Raw genomic sequence first — 23,348 nt, 5'->3', positions numbered from 1 at the left:
GAGAGCACCAGTGAGTTGCAATCCCTTTTACTAGGAAGATTTTTCTTTCCTCCACCGCCCCACAACACCTGAAGGGGAGAGTCCCAGAGGTTGTTTCTGTCCAGACTTGATTTCCTCCCCCTCATCAAGATCTCCCACCCCTTCGCCCAGAAAGCCCATCCATCTCGCCCTTTCTCCATCTCCAACCTTGAAAATGGGTACAGACAGGTCCTCGGCAACCTAAAGAGACAAGAGCTTCAGGGGTTAAATCCAAATGCCACCGGAGGGAGAAGCGGAGGCTAAGCTTAGCCGTGGGCGGGGACACACTTGGCGCCGGGGCTCCAGAGCTCGAGAAGAGGCTGCAGCCCCTGTCTCAAGCCCAGGAGTTAAACGTCGGAAAGAACTCGGTTCAGCCTTTCGGTATCAGTACTCCAGGTGTTAACTCTGGCCGCTTCGGGGTGCGGGCAAGAAAGAGTGCGAGCGGTATACACAGCTCTCCATACACTGGAGAGCTCAGCGAGAAAAGGAGGGGGCGAGGAAAGGCAGGATCCGCCTCCCCGGCCCGCGTGCACACACGCGCCCACCGCGGCTGGGGCTGGCTGAGCGCGGGCGAGTGTGAGCGCGAGTGTGCGCACGCCGCGGAGAGCCTCTGCCCTCGCCTCGCACCCTGCTCAGGGCATCTGGAGAGCCTGGAAACCTGAACAGGCTTAAAGTATGGCATGTTGCAAAGATGGTTTCTGCCAAGAAGGTACCCGCGATCGCGATGTCCTTCGGGGTCAGTTTCGCCCTCCTGCACTTCCTGTGCCTGGCGGCTTGGTGAGTTCCCCGAGGTGCTGCGGGTTAGGGGAAGATGAAGAAGGGGCCAGTTCTGGGTCTCCTCTGCCCCTCCCAAGGCGAACCAGACCCTCCGGTCTCCGCTGTAACGTCAGGGGCGCGGAGCCCGGCTTTGCTCTGACCGCGTAAACGCCAAGAGCAGCAGGGGCGCGGGGTCCGATAAGAGTGTGGATACTGGGGTCCGTGTGCGCGGGCTGCGCCTCCCCGGGCCATTTCTCTCTCCCTCATCCCTCAGCCCTGACTCCTTTAGTTTGCAGCGAGAGACTCTTTTCCTAGAACATAAACCTGTTTCCACCTGTTCGTTGATCATTTCTTAAAATAACCCCTCCGCCTGTTTTTATTTTTCGTTTGTGTGTGTGCGTTTGCAGTTTAAACGAATCCCCAGGACAGAACCAAAAGGAGGAGAAATTATGCCCAGAAAATTTTACCCGCATCCTGGACAGTTTACTCGATGGTTATGACAACAGGCTGCGTCCTGGATTTGGGGGTATGAACGATTTCAAACGCGCAAGTGTGTCCTGTGTATGTCTCTGCGTCTGCCTGTCTGTCTGTGGGAATATCATTAGGTATGCCTGGAATGCAAAAATGAAAAATCTGTTAGTCTCTCTCTTTCTCCCCCTCCGCCCCCCCGCCGCCTTTCCCTCTCGGTCTCCCTTCTCTCTCTCTCCCCTCGTTTGACAAGACCTCTGACAAGAAGACCGCCCCCACCGGTACTTTCCCATCTCCCTGCCCCCTCAGCAGCTTTGCGTCTCCCCCACACTAATTACCTCCTGGGACCTGACTGCTGGGCGGGGGAGGGTGAAGGGAAAGAGTCAAAAATGGGAACCTGGGGCTCGACTGGCCCACTGCTCTGCGCCCTGAGAATGGACTTCTCCCAACTCGGCCACTTTGCTCAGAGCAGGTTGCACTTGGACAGCTGATTCTAAGTCCCCTGTCCTCCCACGTGGTGTTAGTTCCTCAGCCAAAACCTCGACCCTGTTCTACCTAGGACATGAATCTAGGGCGCAAAGCTGTCTGCTCTCCTAGAGAACCCAGTCCTTGCCTATTGTTTTCTACCCTGGGATCAAATTTTACTTTATTTGGAGAGGGGGCTGTTTACTTCCCTCCTAAGACTTTGAAGTCAGGGATGTTTCTGCTTTATTTCTTCCTTAAGTAAATATGTATAAAGGGTCTGATAGAGGCACATCCATTCACAGCATCGTTGCTCTTTTTTTTCGTATTCATAGTCCCTTTGCTTATGTAATGAGAATCTCAAGCATTGTGCTAGGCACCAGGTTCACAGAAATCTCAAGGTACTATTCTTAACCTCAAATACCCTCTCAGTCCAGTTCAGTGAGAACAGTCTTCACCTAAAGCCTCAGCCCATGTCTCCTGACCACCAAGTTCCTGTTCTTTCCACTACTCTGATCTAGTTACTTCTTGGGAAATGAGTCGAATAAGACTTAGGCTCTACCCTAAAGGAGAAGGAACCTTACTGTTTAACCTTACAACAACCCCGAGAGAAAGATATTACCATCTCTGTTTTACAGATGCAGAATTTGAGGCTTGGGAAGATAACCAACTGGTCCAACTTCACAGTTAATAAATGGCATGGGCAATATTGGAACCCAGATCAAGTTGTGTACTTAAAAGACAAACCCACAAAGATTGGGATGCTATCAGATACTCTGTGATGAATATCATAGTATTAGAAGCTCTGAGGCATTTGTGCTTCCTTTTGAGGGTTTTAGGAGATAAGAATGGGGAGCGTAGAAGGTAAATGGGAGCAGGATGTTCCTGGGAAAAAGAACAGAATTAGATATTATTCCAGAGGTGTTTGGTCCCAGCCTACAAAGAATTATTGAAAATAAAAGAGAATTGTATGGGTTTTAGGAGTCTAACCAGTCTTGTCCTTCTCTTGTAACAAAGGAGAATGTTTGAAAGAGAAAGTGATTTATACTGAGAAACAGAGCATATAGACTTCTCTGGTGGCTCAGGTGGTGAAGAATCTGCCTGAATGCAAAGGGCACAGGAGACTCAGATTCGATCCCTGGGTTGGGAAGATCCTCTGGAGAAAGGGAATGGTAACCCACTGCAGAATTCTTGCCTGGAGAATTCCATAGACAGAGGAGCCTGGCAGGCTATAGTCCTTGGGTTCCTTAAGAGTCAAACACGACTGAATGACTAACATAGCATGTTGATGATAGACTGGAATCCAGTCTTCTGGAACCAGGAGCCCACTTTATTCCTTATTCCTGGATTTTGTTGAGAAGGTTACTGGGAGCCATTGAGGGACTTAAATTTTTTTTTTTTTTTTTTGCATTTTGACAGTGATAAAGATGGGTGAGAGGATGAAAGATCCTCCCAGTTCTTCTCATGTTGCTTCTCTAGGGGTAGGATGCTTAGCCCTGCATTTGCCTTCATGGAAATCTGAAAAAAAGGCTTCCTTACAGAAGTGAATCATTTGTCAATGCATGATCTTTCATAAGTGACTGGGAAATTATCACTTTAGATCAAAAATAACTGTGTGGAGAAGGTTTCAGATGATGTGATGCCATTTAAGGCTATATTATATCAATAAAAGAGGATTTATCTGCCCATAAAGTTTTTAAACTTGACATTTTAAGTAAAGGAAAAAAATAATAGAAGTATCAAATCACATGTAGTTTAAATATTCATTAGTGAATTGATGTCCCTGAACATAAATTAAAGCAAAAAATTATTGAAACTGTATGATTTTATTATTAAATGTGGAAAATTAAAACCACGTCTGCCCAGTTGGTTGTAGTGCAAGTTGTAGTTCAAAAGGAAGAAGGGATCCATTGTAGATGCATCATTTTTTTTTACCAACTACCTTCTCCCATGATAGTATATAGACAATAAAATAAATGAAATCCACCTATAGAAGCCGTTGCTGGAGATTGGTTAGCTGCAGGGCTGCTAAAATGTTTCAGGGGCGTTAGTCATCTTGTTTGTCTCTGCCAAGTTATATTCATGGAGGTTATATCCACTTGGAGGTTCTCTTATAGCTTTATGGGAAGGGGTTGAATTCACATTATTTTAAGTGTTAGTAGTTGATTCATTATTAATAATTTACCATGTAGCACAATTTTGTGGGTTGTTGCTCATAAATACTTGTGGTAAATGTGATTCATTATTTAGAATGGGTCATTCTCTGTAAATATGTAGTATTCCAGATGTAACAGAGGAACAGTAATTCTCACCTGCAGAAAAATGTGTAATCTGTTTACAGGATGTTATAAATGAACATCACAGAAAATAATAAGAAAATTCATTGTTAGCAGAAACTCTTGAATGCCACAGGTTTGATGCCTTCCTTGACATTTTATATCTTGTGGAAAATTTGGCATTTTTGAAATGAAATGAAAATAATTCAGATTTTGACCATTGTGCTATAAATACAGATTTACTTCCTGGTTCTCTTAATCCTGCATCTGCTCTTTGTAGATCGTTTACTTTATATCTGTTTATACAACTTAGCAGTGTTCCCTTTAAAATAAAGCTAAAAGCAAAGATCTGAATTGAAATGGGAGGGTTTGTGATTGCTCAGTAGGCCAGGCAAGGGTTGAAATAGACTTGGAAATGAAATTACATATTTTTAACTCAGCAGCACAGCTTGCAATGGGGAAGTAAAAGGGACTGAAATGGTTCTTTCTTTTCATCCCTTCAGGATTCCTTCTCCCCTGTCTCTGTTGGAAGAGGAAAGGGGAAAGGTGAGAAGGGAAGGATGGAGGCAGAGTGAGGGCAACTAGACTGGGACATCTGAAAAGGCAGAGTTCTTCCAGCCTGCTACCATCTGGAAGGAGCCTGCACCAGCCTAGAAGCAGCACACAGTAAACCATTCCACAAAGGAGCTAGAGAGCCATCCCCTGGGCTTCTAGCCACTTCACTACTGTTATACACCTTCTTAAAAATGCATAGCTAAGGTACTAACCACCTGGAGATAGCCTAGGAAGCCAGCCCTTATCCACTTCCATTGATCAAAGGATTATACAACCTTTTTGTGCATCTCTACACAAAATCTGGAATAACTGAGGCACATGACCTGGAATCATCCAGAGATGTATAGATAGAGAAAATTGCCTCGGCTCATCTTCCACAATCTCTCTGAAATGGCAGTGGAGCACTAGGGTTTTGCAAGGTTGTTCGCCAACACTGTAGGACTTCATGTAAGTAGGGTTTTCTGCAGTTTTGAAAACATTTTCACATACGATTTCTAATAAGATGATCAAAACAATGCAAAAAGATAAGCAGGGCATGCTTCTTTCTTCTCTTAGAGAGGAGGCTGGGAAAATTGCAATGAATTAGCCAAGAATCCTGCATCTTCTAATTGACGAGACAAGATCAGAACTCACACTTGACTCTAAAATCTTAGTCAGGCAGCTTGTCTTTTGCTTCAACCACTTCTAAGACATTTATTGCATCCTTCTGTTGACCAAGAGTCAAATTTTCATGAACATACCTTCTTGTTACTAAGTAGGTCATTACAGTAAGCAAAACGCCATTTCCCCCAGAGGAGTAAAATGAGAACTTTTATTTTAAAGACTTAATAACATTTTTAAATGGAAAAGCAAACATTGGGGGAATATATTGTTGTTGTTCAGTCACTCAGTCGTGTCCAACTCTTTGTGACCCCATGGACTGAAGCACTCCAAGGTTCCCTGTCCTTCACCATCTCCTGGAGCTTGCTCAAAGTCATGTCCATTGGTGATGCCATCCAACCATCTTGTCCTTTGTTTTCCCCTTCTCCTGCCTTCAATCTTCCCCAGCATCAAGATCTTTTCTAATGAGTCGGCTCTTTACTTCAGGTGGCCAAAGTATTGGAGCTTCAGCTTCAGCATCAGTCCTTCCAATCAATATTCAGGATTGATATCCTTTAGGATTGATATACACTAGGTAAATTTGGAATAATTTTCCCATAGAAATGCAATATCCTTGAAATGTTTTAGTGATCTATTGTTGGTCAGTCTCTAAGTCATGTCTGACTCTTTGCAACCCCATATCTCAAGCTAAACATTAAATTGATATATCATGCCAGCTTTATTGGAGAAGGCAATGGCAACCCACTCCAATACTCTTGCCTGGAAAATCCCATGGACGGAGTAGCCTGGTAGGTTGCAGTCCATGGTGTCACTCAGAGTCGGACACAACTGAGTGACTTCACTTTCTCTTTTCACTTTCATGCATTGGAGAAGGAAATGGCAACCCACTCCAGTGTTCTTGCCTGGAGAATCCCAGGGACAGGGGAGCCTGGTGGGCTGCCATCTCTGGGGTTGCACAGAGTCAGACACGACTGAAGCGACTTAGCAGCAGCAGCAGCCAGCTTTATTAACTGAATGTTGACAGAGAATATATATTTTAAACTCTATAAATGAACATTTGAAGTCCACAGGGCAACAGAAAAATAAAACTTCATTCTCTTCAAACTTGTCACTTTCATTCATTGGTTAAATCAATAGATAGTGAGAAATTGTTACATGCTAAGAACGATGTAAAGTTGTAAAGATATAATTCTGAATCAGACACAGGCTAAACAGTGTAGAGAGATAAAAATAACAGGGAAACAAATAATTAAAGATAGTGCTATGGAACAATCCAAATGCTAAGATAAAGAATAAATTGGGTGAGAGATCTATTTCAGATATGGTGGATAAGGTAGATGTTTAAGCTGAGAACTTAAAGGTGACAGACATGGGAAGAGTAAGTAAAATTTGTCTCAGGCAGAAAAAAAAAGAACCCAAAAAACAAATGCAAAGCTTCTAAGTTAGATAATAAATTAATGAGATTCAGACAGTGACGGGTGTCCAGTGTGCCTGGAGTCAGAAAGCAAGAGGAAGAATCTCAGAGGCCTAGCTTAGTGTTGTTAGAGGAGGTCAGATTATGCAAAGTCTTTCATAAAGGAATTTTCTTTTATGAACCTGGATGCTATTGGAGTTTTTTAGGTAGAGGGAGTGACATGGTATGACTTAGATTGTAATATGATATCTCTGGCTGCTGCATAATAAAAAGAAAAGCCTAGATACGAAGTTGGGACAATATTAGAAGCAAGGAGACCAATGGGGGAAAAAAAAAAAGACCTTTTATTCCCTGGTTGTCTCCTTTTAGTTAATGATGGCTTGGAATAAGATGGTGGATGCAACAAAGATGAATATAAATAGATAAAGGTGAGATATATTTTGGAGGTATAATTCAACAAAAAATTGGTGATGGATTCCTATATTGGTGGTAAAGGAGAGGGAGAAATAAGAAATGAGTCCTGGATTTTTTATTTTGAGAAAATGGACAGGGAATAGTGTTATTTAAATTGGAGAGGATTGGAGGAGGAACAGTAAGGGGAGAAGGGTGAAATTTGGAGATCATGTGTGGATATTTGAACTATGCTCCTAAGGAGAAAAGAGCCTAAGTTGTCTTTAGATCCAGTCTTCTGGTGAGAAGGAACTACGGATGCAGACTTGCTGAGAACGGAAATGTCACTGCATGAAGACGACATGGCTGAGAAGTAAGAAGGGGTCAGTGTGATACAAGGATGAGGTTTATAAAGCTTCACAGACTGGTGAGAGCTTTGCTTTTACTCTGAATCATATCATAAGTAATTGGAAGGATTCCACTAGGGGTGAGACCTGAACTGGCTAATTTTCAAATTCTCACCTTGGTTGCTGGATTGAGAAGAGTAAGTCAGGGTCAAGGGCAGAAATGTTTTTATGACCAAGTAGGCAAAAACTGATGGCCATTTTGACCACGTTGGTGGCAGAGAAGCCTGTAAAATTGTAAGAAATGGTTGGCTTTTGGCTATTTTTCAAAGTTCTGGTCTACTGGTGACACCTAGACTATGAGATGTGAAAAAAGAAGGGAGACATCAGATCTGACTCAACAGATCTTAGACTTGAACAGCTAGAAAAATGGAGCTGCCAAAACTGGCTGAAGCAGCTTGGGGATGTAGCTGAACAGTTTGCATGTGGACATGTTACATTTGAGCTGCTCATTGGATGCAAAATGAAGATGGTCTTGGAATGCAGGGATACCAAGGAATTAATGGCAATAGAGAAGAAGTACAAATATTGAGCTCCAAAAATCCCCAGTGTTAAGAGGTAGGGGAAGAGGAGGAAGAATTTCTGTTTCAGGAAGACTGAAAAAGAATGGCCTTTGAGGTCGAAAGAAAATATCCAAAAGAGTATTTAGATAGGATGTACAGGAAAAAAAAAAAAAAAGGTATTTCAAAGTGGAGGCAAGATTGATCAATTATGTCTAATGCTTCTGACAGATAAAGAAATATAGGAACATCAAGTGGACCGCTAGATTTAGCAATATCTACATCTCCAGTGATTTTGACAAAGGCAGCTTCAGTGACGTGATGAAGGTGAAGGTCTGATTGCATGTGTTCTGGAAAGAATGAGAGGAGTTTCTTTCTGGGCATCTGTACAGGGGAGCAGAGAAATGAGCTGGTAAACGGGAGAAGTAGCATCAAGAGATCTTTTTTTAAAAATGAGAGAAATGAGGTTATTTTAAAACTTTGAGGGAACGATGCTGTAGATAGGGAAAAAAAAAAACTGACGGTACTGACAAAAAGAATTTTAGTGGATCCTAAACATGAAAACTAGATTGTAATAGATGATGGAGTGAATAAAAAGAAAATTCCAGGCAGTCAGCATAGCCTTCTTTTCCCCTCAAAGTTTGCATATGAAAGAGAAGAGGAAGAGGGAAGGTTATCTTTTCCAAAGAATTAGAAATACCATAAGCTGTTTGTGTACCACTGGAAACAGACAAGGAGAGAATAATTTAATATTAGAGTGGAAGGAAGGGATAACTGAAAGAAAGATGCCCTTGAGACAGCAAGAGACTGTAGAATCCAAATCACAAACTTACTTTCTTATGCTCTTGATTTAACAAAAAAGATGTACTGGTGCTAATATATGCATAGCTTCCTTAGGACAAGAATATGCAAAATGTATTTTTTTGTTTCCTAAGATAGGCACTAAAAATCTGGTTATTACTTGGTGGACATTTAGATGATATTTCACTGAGATGTTCGTTTTCCCTTAGATGAAAAATTGCATCAACTTGCATTTTGTATATCATTAAGCAAATAGCTGCTTTATTGTCTAGGCCTTTTTATGTATTTGTTATAAAAAGCTTCTGCTACACATAATTAGATTCTGGATTAATAATCCTTGGTTCATGACACATTTCCATTATGGGACCACAGATAGCCTTCTTTATATCTATCCATCTATTCATTCATTTGCTCTAATAAAGTAAACACCCACTTAAACAATTAAACAGCACAACCTTGATAACTTACTCTGCTATATGGTCTCCCTCATCCTATTTGCCTGATTTACCCACCCAAAATAACCATGATTCCGAGACCTTTTTAAGTTATTGCATAGCTTTATTTGAATATTGTTTTAGCTCAAATTTACTCTTTTAATAAAGACATTGAAATTTAAAATTTTTCATTTGTTTTGAACATGCTATTATCTTTTGATGCTTTTTCACTTGTGTATTTCTAAAATCTATTCTTACTATCGTGTCTTGCTATAGATCATTCATTTTAACTGCTGTGTGATATTCCCATTGCTTAGGAACTAGCTGATTCATCTGCTGCTCTGTTGGCAGTAGGCATTTTGCTTGTTTCCAAGATTGTGTTTCTGTGAATATTCTGGCCCAAATTCCCTGCTGTAAATGTGCAAGAGTTGCTTTTGCATATATATCCAAGAGTGGATTTTTCTGGATCTTAGTGTAAGTGGGAGTTCAATTTGATGAGATAATGCCAAACTGTTTTCTGTGGTGGTTTTACAAATTCAAACCCATTTACAGTGAATATGAGATTCAGGATCCACAAACCTTTCAACACTTTAGAAAAGAAATGGTATTTTAATGTGAAATGACTTGTATTTTTCTGATTTCTACTCTGATTGAACATCTTTTCAAAATTTTATTGCTCACAAGAATTTTCCTTCTATGAATAGCATTTTCATCTTTTGCTCATATTTTTTGTTGTTTAGGTACTGTTCTTATTTGTTTATTTGATGGCTTTAATATTTAAAAAGTAGAGCTGGATTCATAGAAGATTCACAGCATAAATGAGGCACTAATCTTTAATGTTATCTAAGTAAAGCTCTATACTTGTTTGCTTTCTCAGCAGTATCAAGAGACATCTGTTCCTTCTTTAATATGCAGGAAGGCTAGTTTTTCTATATTTTGTAGGTGACAAGAGAGAATTAGAGATTTCTTTACATATTACACCAAGATTCATTGTTGTTATCATACATCTTAAATATTTTAAGTCTCTTGTTTTGGGGAGACATTAATAGTGTTTTATGAGATGTAGCTGTGTGCACGGATTTAGGTGACTGAAAACCCAGAAAACTTTCAAGTGCATAGCTCAGAAGGCAATATGGAAAACAGGAGTTGACTCTTTTCAGTATCTACAAAACAGCTTAAGTGTTTTTTCCTGGGTGTGACAGCAAGTTGGACACTTTTACTAGAGAACAAATTAAAAAGTGATATTTTTGTCCAGGTCTCTAAAGCTATAGTAAAGAGTGGGAAATTGTCTAAGACCTTGTTAATTGCTTTCTCACTTTCCAAGCAAGTTAGATTCATTAGTAAGATGGGAGTATTCCTATGAATTTGATCCTGGTGGTCTTGGTTCCTTTCAAAACTGTTGAAGATCCCTTTGTCCTAGGAAATGTCCACTGTGTTGGGGGAATTAAAAACTATTTCCTTATTATCAAGGAAGTAAGATTTTAAAATAAAAGATTCCTTTATGTTACACAAATGCATATAAAATTATGAGAAGTCCTTCCAAGATCAAAATTATCTGGTTTCTATGTAATTATACTCTTAGGAAAGTTGATTTGAACATCCTAAACTGCAGTGTTAGAGGAAGCGTCTCTAAGAATTATTTTTAATTGCATAGCGACCGTTGTTTATTGAGAACCGATTTATTGAAAATCTATTACATTTAAGGCCTAAAATTTGTTCAGGAAGAGGATACAAATATAAATAAAACATGAATTCTACTTTAATCAGGAAATATTTTTAGCTTAGCTAATGTAACAAATGAATCCCAAAATTGTTTTCCTTTGGGGAGATTTTAAAGCCACTACTAGGGTGATAACTGGGAACACAATCAAACACAGTTATTCACCACCTAGTATGTGAAAAACACTGTGCTTGTTTGGGATTTCCAAGAGAAGTAAGATTCACCTTTGCTGTTAAGGAGAGAAAAGACTCAGGCTGTAATAAGAAGAGCAAATGCATACAAAGAGCCGCAGGAATATAGTTTAGAAACTACTCATGAAAACAAAACAAGAAGAATAGGCATGTTATGTACTAGATAGAAAATTATATGTATGTTATTAATGGTGGATTTACTATTTAATGACATCATTAACATAGTAAATCTAGAATACGTCTAGTAGATCAACACAGGGAGGTTATAATTCTGGCTCTGGAATATAACATTTAACCTCTGTGAGCTCAGTTTCCATATCCATAAAATTCTCTTAAAATATCATTCCTGGAGAATATTATGAAGATTGAATGAAAGAGCATATGGGAAGAATTTAGTACCCTGCTTGGCACATGCAGGCATGCCTGCTTAGTCGCTCATTTGTGTCCGACTCTTTGTGACCTCATGAACTATAGCCCATTAGGCTCCTCTGTCCATGGGATTCTCCAGGTAACAAATCTGGAGTGGGTTGCCATGCCTTCTTCCAGGGGTATTCCCGACCTGGGGATCAAACCTGTATCTCTTGCATCTCTTGGATTGCAGGTGGATTCTTTACCATTGAGCCACCAGGGTAGCCCACTGGCACATAGTAGGCCTTAAATAAATACTAGTATGTTTGCTTATTGTTCTTTGGGAACAGCCCCATTGCTTGGGAGCCGTTCCACACATACATGCCCCTTGATTCATCCACTCTCCATCCCCACTGCCAGTCTCCATCCCTGCTGCCACATCCCTTGTCCAGGACACTGTCATCTGTCACCTGACTTAGTACAGCAGCCTCTTAGAAGAGATTTCTTCAGCTGGTTGTGTGTGTGTATGTTAGTCGCTCAGGTATGTCCAACTCCTTGTAATCCCATGGACTGCAGCCCTCCAGGCTCCTTTATCCATGAATTTCCCCGACAAGGTTATTAGAGTGGGTTGCCATTCCCTTCTCTAGGGGGATCTTCCCAACCCAAGGATTGAACATGGGTCTCCTGCATTGAAGGTAGATTCTTTACTGCCTGAGCCACCAGGGAAACCTTCTGCTCTTGCTTCCCTATAATTCAGTGTCCATACAAATGCCAGAGTGATTCAGAGCATGTATTTTCCTTACATCAAACTTTTCAGTGGTCTCTCAGTGATTAAGGAATACAAATCAAACTTCTTACTATAGCCTGTAAACAGAGGCAGAACTGGACTGCCTATCAGAGGGAAAAATCTTGGGGGAAAAAACCAGGACAAATGATTAACCTCTGTATTCATTTGCTCCGGCTGCCATAACAGAGTGCCATGGACAGAGTGGCTTCAATAACAGCAAATTCATTTTTTTTCACAATTCCAGAAGCTAGAAACCCAAGATCAATGTATCAGCAGGTTGATTCCTTCTAAGCTCTTTCCCCTTGGCTTGTACATGGCTGTCTTCTCTTTGTATCTTCACATAGTTTTTCTTCTGTGTGGTTCTGTGTTCTACTTCCTCTTCTTACAAGGACACCAGTCATATTAAATTCAGGCCCAGCCTAATGACCTCATTTTAAGTTTATTCCCCTTGTAAAGACCCTATCTCAAAATATAATCACATTCTGAAGTTCTAGATGCTCAACATATGATTTTAAGAGAATATAATTCAGCTCATAACAATCTCTTTCCCTGGGATTTCTACAAGTTTAAGACAGTGAACTTAACATATAAATAAGTTGCTTAAAAGATACCACTTTCAGAATATGGATAGCGAAGGAGGTGTTCTGTCCGAGTTTTTCCCCTTGAAGTTCTCTTACCTGAAATGCATTTTCTCAGTTTTTCCAGTGTCTTGGGATCATTCTTCAGCTCTGTTTGAAAGTTACTGCTTTGGAGATTGGGACGACATTGTAAATCAGCTATGTGCTGTGTGCTTAGTCGCTCAGTCATGTCTGACTCTTTGCGACTCCTCTGTCCATGGAGATTCTCGAGGGAAGAATACTGGAGTGGGTTGCCATGTCCTCCTCCAGGGGATCCTCCCAACATGGATCGAACTCAGGTCTCCTGCATTGCAGGTGGATTCTTTACCATCTGGGCCACCAGGGAAGCCCACTGTACAGGAAATCAACTATACCTTAATAGAAAAATAGAATTTAGAAATTAAAAATAAGTCACTGCATTGAAAAGTGGCTAAAAAATCTACAGTGGCTTTCCCAGACTATTACCAGCCTGTTTTGTTTCTCTTATGAATGATAGAATTCTTTCATTTAATTCATTTCCTTATTATTTATTCTTTGACTCCCCCAATAGCGTGTTAAGTACCCGAGGCAGGAAACTTCTGATTTACCACTGTAACACCAGAGCCTAGCTTGGAATGGGGTACGTCAGGTGCTCACTCAATAAATGTTGAATGAATGGGTGTCCAAATGCAATTTTTTACCAGTTATATATTTTTAGGCTCTCATTCAATCTCAAAGACCTTTCCTATCGTGTAAAGTAAATACTCAATAATGTCAAATAATCAAGGTTGTAATTCTGAACATGAAGCATTTTTCAAGAATCATTGAAAAAGTAACAATGTTATGTCAGAATTTGAAAAGATTCATTATCATGGAACCATTATAACTTTAAGAATTAGCATAAACCCACTCACCTTAAAATAAATGTATAAGGAAAAATATTATTGGCTTAATCCCTCCCTTTCCTACCTTTCCTGCATGTCAATAGAACACCTATAGTATTAATGTTTTGCAGGACATAGTTAGCTAAATAAATACTGTTCTAGGAAACAGATAAACATTTTCTGCGAACTAAAGTGAATAGCGTCACCTAGGAACTTGTTAGAAATGTAAATTTTCAAGCCCTACTTTAGACCTACTTTACAGCAAGTCTGAGGTAGGCTCCAGCCATGTGTGCTTTAATAAACCTTCTGGGTGGTTCTGATCCAGTTCAAGTTTGAGAACCAGTTTCCTAAATCAATCTTCAAAGTAACTGAATTTCTCAAGATTCTCATCGAACAGTCTCATTGTCAAGATCTACTCAGCCTTAATTGTTCTGGGTAACTTACTCTTTGTCTTGACTTGCACTGAAGTAATGTTTTTAACACTTTAGCAATTGTCCTTAAGAAACTAGCGGAGTGATTTCTCTCACTTTTGAGTTTTTTTGAATGAAATCTCCATCTACTAGGGTTTGACACACATTCTTTGCTTCCTGGATTACCTGTCTATTCCTGAAGCACTTTGGCTTTCATAAGCTTATTACTATCATATTTTTGTTGTTGCTGTTTTCAATTTCTCAGTCAACTTCTCACACTTATTCTGTTTTTTTGGTTACTTTTTAAAAAATGAAAAAAATTTTAAACATTTTAGAAAATGTTATTTTTACAAAATGAAAACTCGTGGCAGATCAGTGTGATTTATACGTTTTCTCTCACTGTACTTCCAAAAGATATATTTTTCTTAGGATACTTATTCAAGAAAGAATTTTCTTTCTCCTTCAGACTACTTTTCTTTCTGTGGTTCAGTTTTCACCATGTAGAGGGAGAAATACTCTCACTTGTTTCATGAAGATAACTTTAGACCTAGAACATAAAGCTTTTCCAATTGCTCTGTGTCCTTTTTGGCATAAATCCAATTGCCTACCCAGTATTCAAGAGAAACAGTCCATCTTGATAACAGATGTTGTTCTTTCCAGTATGGAATAGGTAGCCCCTGGCCATCCAGTGTTATAAACTATCATATAAGAAATGATGTTCAAGAGTGCAGCAATTTAAAATTTTTATTAGTAATTAACATTGCTACTATGTACAATAATAATTACTATCATTATTGAGCATGTTATGTTCTGGAGACTGGAACAAGTGATTTACATGTATTATTTCAGCTAATACCCATTAAAACCCCCTCTGTATCTGATGATATATGACTTGACCAAGATCATACAATTAGAAACTATTAGAGCTGAATCTGAGCTCCGGAATTTCTCATTTTAAGCAACATGCTAAACCTGGATTGCAGCAGTTTCCTCTGTCTATAATCTGTGTCAACCCTATTGTCATGATGCTCCCATATTTTGCTTCTGCCAAACACACCCATACACTTGTTCCTGAAACAGTCTTATTTAGATGTAGGAAAGAATCTCAATAGCAAAGAAAAGCTAATACTTGATAAATACTTTCATGAAACTGTAACTGTGTTCAGGGTTTCATAGGAGAAATTTCCTCTGATTCCCATCAATAGTCTTGTCTGATAGGTAAGGTTGCTGTCATTGAGGAGTTAAGTAACATGCCCAAGATCACAGAACAAGTAGAAGCCAGAACATACATGGGTTTGACTTTTAGGAGAGCTTGTTTTTGATCCTAATTACCAGTGGATGATCTTCCTATTGTTAAAAGTCACCTCAATCATTTTTGTGTTTATTTACCAATATCCTCAACTCACTGAAAATGCGTTCCTTATAGCCATTATGGTTTTTCTCTACCTCACTCTTGTGGTTAAGTTCCCTCTTTTTAACAGCTCACTTCTTTACTAAAAGCCAATCAGATGATGGGCTATAAAAAAAATCACAAAGGCTAAAAGCTTTTGTTCCCTGCACTGCCTGTTGTAACAGTGCCCAGGGGTGATGTATCTTTGAAGAACGAAGAATCGCAGTAAGTAATTGGGGTTTCTTTTTGTCCTGTAAGTAAATATTGCTTTCTAGTTTTGTTGTTCTTTTGTCTACATTTTTTTTGGAGAGATACATAATCTTACTGAAAACATAAGATGCTTGTAAAAACATGATTTATCTGTCTTTACTTTTTAATAATCAAATCCTCCTTACCTGTAGGATTGGTAATTATCCTTTCACACTTGTTTAATTCATGCCTACTAGGTCCCGTTACAGAAGTGAAAACTGACATATATGTCACTAGCTTTGGACCTGTTTCTGATGTTGAAATGGTAGGTATTTGGAAAATTAAATGTACTTTTTGAGGTTTGGAGAAAATATGCAGAAAAGAGGGCAATTAACATTTATCTTATAATAGATTACAGAGCTAGAAAGTGAAAGAACAGCCTAAAAAGTTTTAAAATGTGAGACATTTAATTTGCATTTCAGCTGTAATATTTGAGATTTTTTTCTGGTTTGGAGTCATTCTCAACAAAGAAAAGAACGTTCTGTCCCCACAATACAATGTTGTATGTAATATTTTTTCCCTTAGAAAATTATTGCGGAGGAGAAAATTAGAGAGTGTAATTAGTTTTGGTATGAAACTATCTTATAGTCCTAATTGCATTTAGAATTCCTTGTTGGCCCACTTGCTCACCACCCCTCCTCCCACTTCCATAGAACATCAAGCCCTGGTCAGGATAAATTCAGTTTTGCTTTCTAATATTAAATATTTTCAGTTTTCAGGTCAAAGAAATGACCCTAGGTGAACGTTAATAAATTCTGTGAATATAAGATTTCTCTTTTACATACTTTACATACTATACTTTGTCTTAAAGAGATGCCTACAATTTTATGATTAATTATGCAATGTTATTTGTTACATGTTAACTAATTTTGTCACTTGATTTAAAACAAAGTACAACTGTAATTACTGGTGGCTGGCAGTTTTATTAAATTAGAGTAATTTTTCTTAAATGATTAACATGTATGATAATTTATTTATCTAACAAATGTAGAAGATTAACGTATCAGATGGACATAACATGTTTTAATTGCTGACACTCCTTTTGCTCCATTGATTAAAAAAAAAATTGCTTCTATTTGTTTTTATCTGGGGTAGTCTTTTCTGAGGGCCAATCTAGAATTTAATGCATTTTTCTGCATATTTATGTGTAATCATCTGTGATTGAATATGTCACAAACTAACTTCCCTAGGAATACACAATGGATGTGTTCTTCAGACAGACATGGATTGACAAAAGACTAAAATATGATGGCCCGATTGAAATTTTGAGATTGAACAATATGATGGTAACAAAAGTATGGACTCCTGATACTTTCTTCAGGAATGGAAAGAAATCTGTCTCACATAATATGACAGCTCCAAATAAACTTTTTAGAATTATGAGAAATGGCACAATTTTATACACAATGAGGTAGTCATTTTTTAAATTTTTTAAACTGCTTTTTCTTTCTTCCCTTCCTTCCTTCCTGTCTTTCTTTTTTCCTTTCTTTCTTCCTTCTTCCTCACTGAGGAATCTATGAAAAATTTTTTTAAGTTTTGATTTTATTTAATTGCCTTTTTTTGATCATAGACTCACCATAAGTGCAGAATGTCCCATGAGATTGGTGGACTTTCCCATGGATGGCCATGCCTGCCCTTTGAAATTTGGGAGTTGTAAGTTACAATCAGATTGTGGTTAGGATTTATGATTACCTTATGCAAGCTGATGTTTTTGTATGTTCATGATTTTCCATAGTCTACCATTTAAATCACTGTCCATGACAATGATTTGTCCAAGGTTTGACTTTTAAGAGACAGTTTATTACCTAATATATTTAAATTAAGAGGTAAAAACAACCCCTTTTCCCTCACCAGAAGCAAACATTATTTCTATTTGCTACCTAGATAGCCTAGGTAGATTGAGTCACAGTTACTAGGTTGGTGATCAGTGGTGAAATTTAGGGACCACTGAACTCCTTGTGTCGGTAGTGTATCAGAGAAAGAGTAAATGATTTTTTTCATTTTTAAAATTGAACAGCTTCTGTTACAAGCAGAAACCTTAATGGCAGACTTGATAAAAGAAAAAGAAGGTTCAGGGCTTCCTGACATGACATGGGTTAGAATAACATAAGCAGCACTATTAGTATAAAAATGGCTGAAGCATGACCAACACAGATTAGGAGGGATGGTCTATATGTAGGCAGAACAAGATAGTATAGTACCTTATGGACTACACTAATTAGTTTGGATATTGTTCTAAGTGCTATTGGATGCCTTTGGAAGGTTTTATTAAGGGTGGTTGAGAAAGGACTTTACCTAGATTAGAGCTATCTTGAGTGAAATTTAAATTATGATAGTACAAATAGTTTTCAATTCTGGCCCCAGTAAGATCACGCTTTCTGTTCATTCTAGGGAAAATGGATTGTAGAAACACAGAAGAGCTGGAGGCTGTGTCTTAATAGATGGATGGTGGTGACATAGACTATAGATTATAGTATCAGAGGAGGTGTAAGACACGTGGATTTGGGATATTTTGTGGTGGTGAAGGCAAAAGGATGAAACGAATGGGTAGGAACAGAATAAGGAATCTCTTTTACCCAAGCTCCCCTCTCAGAGATGTCAGCAAAATGTGCTTGCCTCTTCTCACGTCTGCCTCAAATATTTGACTCAATCAGAATCTACCAAAAATAGATGCTGACTTTTACTATTGCTTCAGATTCTCAGTCACAATGATTGTGAAACTGTTGCCTGCTGTTATTATTGCTTATTGCTTAACTTAATGAGTCTTGGCAGTCACCATTCTTTTTATAACCCTCAGTAATCACAATATTCAAGTCGGGTTAACTTGAAACTAGAGTGAGTCCTTTGCTCTCCAACCAGTGATTTGATGAGAAAAGATAAAAACAGAAAAATACACGGACAGAAAGGATACCTGACTTAAAACATCAGGGACAGGGTCTTAGCATTCTGAGGCTTTAAATGTATGATTTATTCATGAATATACTTCAGAAGATAAACCTTGAGACCTGATTGCACACCACTAAATGACAACACAAGCCTTATAGCTTGTTTTGCAAAGTCCTTTGTAGAGATAGTCTTCCTAGGTACTAACCCGTTTGCAGAATTAAACATTTTCACTGAAGGCCTACTGTGCTCTAGCCATTTTAGGAATCTTTGCAGAGGGCAGCACACAATTCATCTTGGTTCTTTTGAACTCATTTGTGTGTGAGCCAAGCTATCTGTTCTGGGTAGGCTGGTAAGCAAGCAGCTGGTCTCCATGTGCACTGAACACCAAACAATAGAAAATGGGCTTGAATTGCCGCCGGGAGGGATTTGCTGAAGATGGAAGGGGAAATGTTCTGATTGTGAGAGTTTAAAGGTAGAGGAATTGGTTGTGTAAGTACATTCCCTGGAGAGCTTTACAAACTGCATAGCCAGTTGTTACCCGCAGAATGGTTCCTGAACAGCATGGGTATTGCCCAGAGGCAGAGTCTGGAATAGGTGACCCATGGAGAGCACTTCCAAAGTAGGATTTGCTTTTTGTTTTTGTTGTTGTATTGTTATAGGCAGCATCTGGTATGTTTCTAATTGAGAGAGCTGCATGAGGAAGGAAGATGTCCGTAATAGTCAAGTATTAGAAGTGAGCTAGAAGGGAAAGGAATAGCAGTTGGATAGTACTTTGGGTGGGGGATATTCTGCTTTTCACCTGTTTATCCTATTAGTATGGAAACATATCCAAGGGCACTGATGCATAGATCTCATTTTAGTTGCCTTAGTTTTAGTCTCTTGTCCTGTAAACCTTTGGCATAAAAATGAGAAATATGCCCAGTTGCAAGACTGCTTATTTAATCTCTACAGTTTTCTCAATCTTAAACATGTTTGAATAAATCATAATGATTCTTGTTTTCATTTATTCCATCTTTCTTGAACATGTGTAATATTCTTAATCACTGACTGTCAGTACAGATGGAAAAGGAGCCCTGACTCTAACCACCTTCTCTGCTGTCCTCCAGATGCCTATCCGAAGAGTGAGATGATTTATACCTGGACGAAAGGTCCTGAGAAATCAGTAGAAGTTCCAAAGGAGTCTTCCAGCTTAGTTCAGTATGACTTGATTGGGCAAACCGTATCAAGTGAAACTATCAAATCCATCACGGGTGAGACATTCAGTAATTTAAACCAATGTGCAACTTGGTACTAGTTTCTTCATTGAAATATCTTGTGTTTTCAGGGTCCAGATAAAAGTTTCCAGAAATAGAGTTGATGCATAGCTCACAGCTGAGAATTCTCTTTCTTTATGTTTAAATCTTGTTTTAGTTTAAAATAAATTCTGAGTTGGTGAGATGCAAGAAATGAGCTGGTTTTCTTTTTCAGAAAAAAAGTCAATGATCAAATATATCAAAACTATTTTCAACAGAATTCTCAGGTAGGAAATCTGATCATTGATTTTTTGAACACTGAATTTTCTGTGTTTTAGTACTTTCCCCAAATCTATTTTTTTTCATCCAGAAAAAAAACAATTTTTGTGGTGCTACTTACTTTATCCTTTTTTCAAAAGTAAAGGCAAAATATAAAATTTAATTATAAAATATTATAAAGGCATATATTAAAGCTATCATGTGAGTAGATGGATGATTATTATTGAGGATTCTTAGTCTGTATTTGTTTTGGGGATGTGAATGGAAAGAATCATAGGACTTAGTTTTTGTCATATTCAGTGGGAGAAAAATAGCTGATTATTGCTTGTTCTTAAACTATTCCTTATGTATGTGTATCACCAGGAAAAATATTTTTTGAAAACATTTATTTTCCAGCCTGTAAGTGGTATTAAAAACAAGTTTTGGGAAGATTTGAGTCTTCAGTCTGAGGATAAGGCTACTGCTTCCTGAGTTACTTTCTTAACATGTTACTTTCAGATGTAATATTAAAAATTTTATCAAGAGCTACAAGAAATCTTATGATATATTTACTTACTATCTTTTTTAGGTTTTTGTCTAAATGCTAATAAAACATACCTGAACTCAGGGATGTTATGGATGGGTCTATATTTTATTTATTTTCACATATATCACATTTAGAAAGAAAATTTTTTCCTGAAACTAAAACAGTAAGGAACCTTTCTCTAAGTGTATATGTATATACAATGTATAGCTGTGTATTACAATTCTTTCTAAAATGTGGCTTTATATTTTCATACAGGTGTGTGTATTTTCATGTTTTTTTCCTAGTGATTTTCCATAAAATTAACTCTAAATTCTGCTCTTAAAAATGTTGAAAATGAAGTCTAATTGCTTTTGCAGTGTTAGATCTTTAAAATAGAAAGCACTGTAAGAATTTTTATAAAATTATAGCCCAACTTACTAAATTGCTTAATCACGATATAACAACAGAAATGTTTTTCTATGTAATGATGCTCAGTATTGTTTTCCCCTTGTTGGGAACTTCATATTTCTCAATGCTTGTACTGTCATGCAGAGCAAATACTTTCTTTGCCTAGAATACGGTTTGTTAGTTTGAAATATGATTATAAAACCATTGAATATTTGCTCACAGAACATTAATATAACCATTTTCCTCATGCTTCGTTCACAGGTGAATATATTGTTATGACGGTTTACTTTCACCTCAGACGGAAGATGGGTTATTTTATGATTCAAACATACATCCCATGTATTATGACAGTAATTCTTTCTCAAGTTTCATTCTGGATAAATAAGGAATCAGTTCCAGCTAGGACTGTATTTGGTAATTATAATTCATTTCTTGGTTATTTTTGTCCATATTACATTTTGATTGTGATTCATGGGACTAGCCTTTAGATATTATCTCTGAGAAAATATTAAACAGTAATATATCTGGCTGTGCTAAGTAAAGAATCACATAAGATTTCATTTTCATCAGCTAATACAAAGTAATAAAGCTTGAGAGGATAAGTGCATTCCATTCCTTCCTTTGGGTCCCCATCAGATTTCCTTTATTGTGAACTGGCAGGTGAAGACCAAGTGTAAATCTGGATACAATTTCACTGTGGGTGATATTCTTGGGTGCCTAGTTTAATGCTGTGTAATTGAATTAAAATCATGTCTAGGTGTTAAAATGAAATGCACTGGGAGCTTAAAATAAAAGTCATGGATGAATGAATATGAAAGCCTTAGAAATATTTGCCTTTTAATGAAGAGGAACAAAAGGTTCAAATGCATTGAATTGAAAGTATTATATGCTTAGTTTGTTAACTCGTTGTAGTCTATCTACACAGTATTTTCTGAATATGCCACATTTTTTCTTTTTGTTTATATACTAGCTTCCTATATATCATTCATCATTGTATCAAATCCAGAACACTTGAGTTTTAATTTTTTTTTGTTAATAAGCCTTTGCATATCAGCCATGCTTTTGGCTGATTGTACAATATTACAATTAGTTATAATGATATTTAATTTAATATCTCTCTATTCTTTTTCTATTGATTGTGAGTGGAAAAGGCATTCAGTTGTAGGACAAAAAAGAAAATGATCAGAATTGCTCTGGAATGGAGGTATAGTCCCCATGAGAGATGCCAACTTCCCATTGCTTTTTTCTCTTTGGTAGAAAGTCAGACTGAAGCCATGATATAATACCCCTCATCACACAAAAGCTGAAAGAATGCTGGTAAGGAGTAACTGAAGAGCATGGGAACTTCTTACCCGACCCCGATCCATTGAGATGCTGAGGGCCATCTTAGTGTTCTCAGGTGACCTGAATGTGGGGACATATTCCATGGACACCCCCACCGCTTTAAGCTTAGGTTCACTCAAGAAGGTTTTGGAATCCTACTGGGGAAACTCTTAGAGGAGGGTTAGTGCTCCGGGCAGAGTGTGAACCAAGAAGGCATTGAGCAGGTGTAGTGGGACTGTCTACTTCACAGAGTTGCGAGGGTTCAATTAAAGAATAACTGCACATTGCAAGTGTTGAAAAAGTTCAGCTATTGAAAACAGATGGGAAAATGAAAGAGAGAAAACAACGTAGTGAAGTTTATTTTCCAGTAGGTCAGGTTTTAAAACCCACTTCTGCCACTTATATTCTCCATCCATAAAACTGTGATAACACGTCTCTCCTTCCTAAACTAGTGAAGGTTTAGAATAATGTGTGGTACTCATTACAGGGTATACAGCACAGTAGGCACATATTGTTACTCCCAGATATTCTATTATACAGGGGAGAATAATTTTGCTTTGACTTTGTTGCCTTAATTATTAACTGTTTTTAAAAGAAAACATGCAACTTTCGATTATGTAATGCCAACACTCTGCTAAATTCTTTTTTTTTTTAATTGAAGTACAGTTGATTTGCAACATTGTGTTCAGTTCAGTTCAGTTGCTCAGTCGTGTCCGACTCTTTGTGACCCCATGAACCACAGCACGCTAGGACTCCCTGTCCATCACCAACTCCCAAAGTCTACCCAAACTCATGTCCATTGAGTCAGTGATGCCACCCAACCATCTCATCCTCTGTCATCCCCTTCTCCTCTTACCCTCAATCTCTCACAGCATCAGGGTCTTTTCAAATGAGTCAGCTCTTCACATGAGGTAGCCAAAGTATAGGAGTTTCAGCTTCAACATCAGCCCTTCCAATGAACACTCAGGACTGATCTTCTTTAGGATGGACTAGTTGGATCTCCTTGCAGTCCAAGGGACTCTTAAGAGTCTTCTCCAACACCACAGTTCAAAAGCATCAATT

General features: G+C 38.2%; 1 protein-coding gene across 1 annotated transcript in view; it reads left to right on the top strand.

The window, feature by feature from the left end:
* Positions 1–580: 580 nt before the first annotated feature.
* GABRA4 (gamma-aminobutyric acid type A receptor subunit alpha4) overlaps positions 581–23,348 on the top strand; it is a 78,570-nt gene continuing 55,802 nt past the window's right edge. The window contains exons 1-7 of the mRNA XM_015096482.3: positions 581–795; positions 1,182–1,300; positions 15,851–15,918; positions 16,844–17,064; positions 17,224–17,306; positions 19,646–19,789; positions 21,225–21,377. Coding sequence (XP_014951968.1) covers positions 710–795; positions 1,182–1,300; positions 15,851–15,918; positions 16,844–17,064; positions 17,224–17,306; positions 19,646–19,789; positions 21,225–21,377 — 874 coding nt within the window. The 5' untranslated portion in view covers positions 581–709. The remainder of the gene's footprint in view (positions 796–1,181; positions 1,301–15,850; positions 15,919–16,843; positions 17,065–17,223; positions 17,307–19,645; positions 19,790–21,224; positions 21,378–23,348) is intronic.

The sequence above is a fragment of the Ovis aries genome, chromosome 6 (genome assembly GCF_016772045.2).
Source record: "Ovis aries strain OAR_USU_Benz2616 breed Rambouillet chromosome 6, ARS-UI_Ramb_v3.0, whole genome shotgun sequence".
In the NCBI taxonomy this organism is placed as follows: domain Eukaryota; kingdom Metazoa; phylum Chordata; class Mammalia; order Artiodactyla; family Bovidae; genus Ovis; species Ovis aries.
Note: the sequence above shows the minus strand (reverse complement) of the source record. Positions and strands in the feature narration are given on the sequence as shown.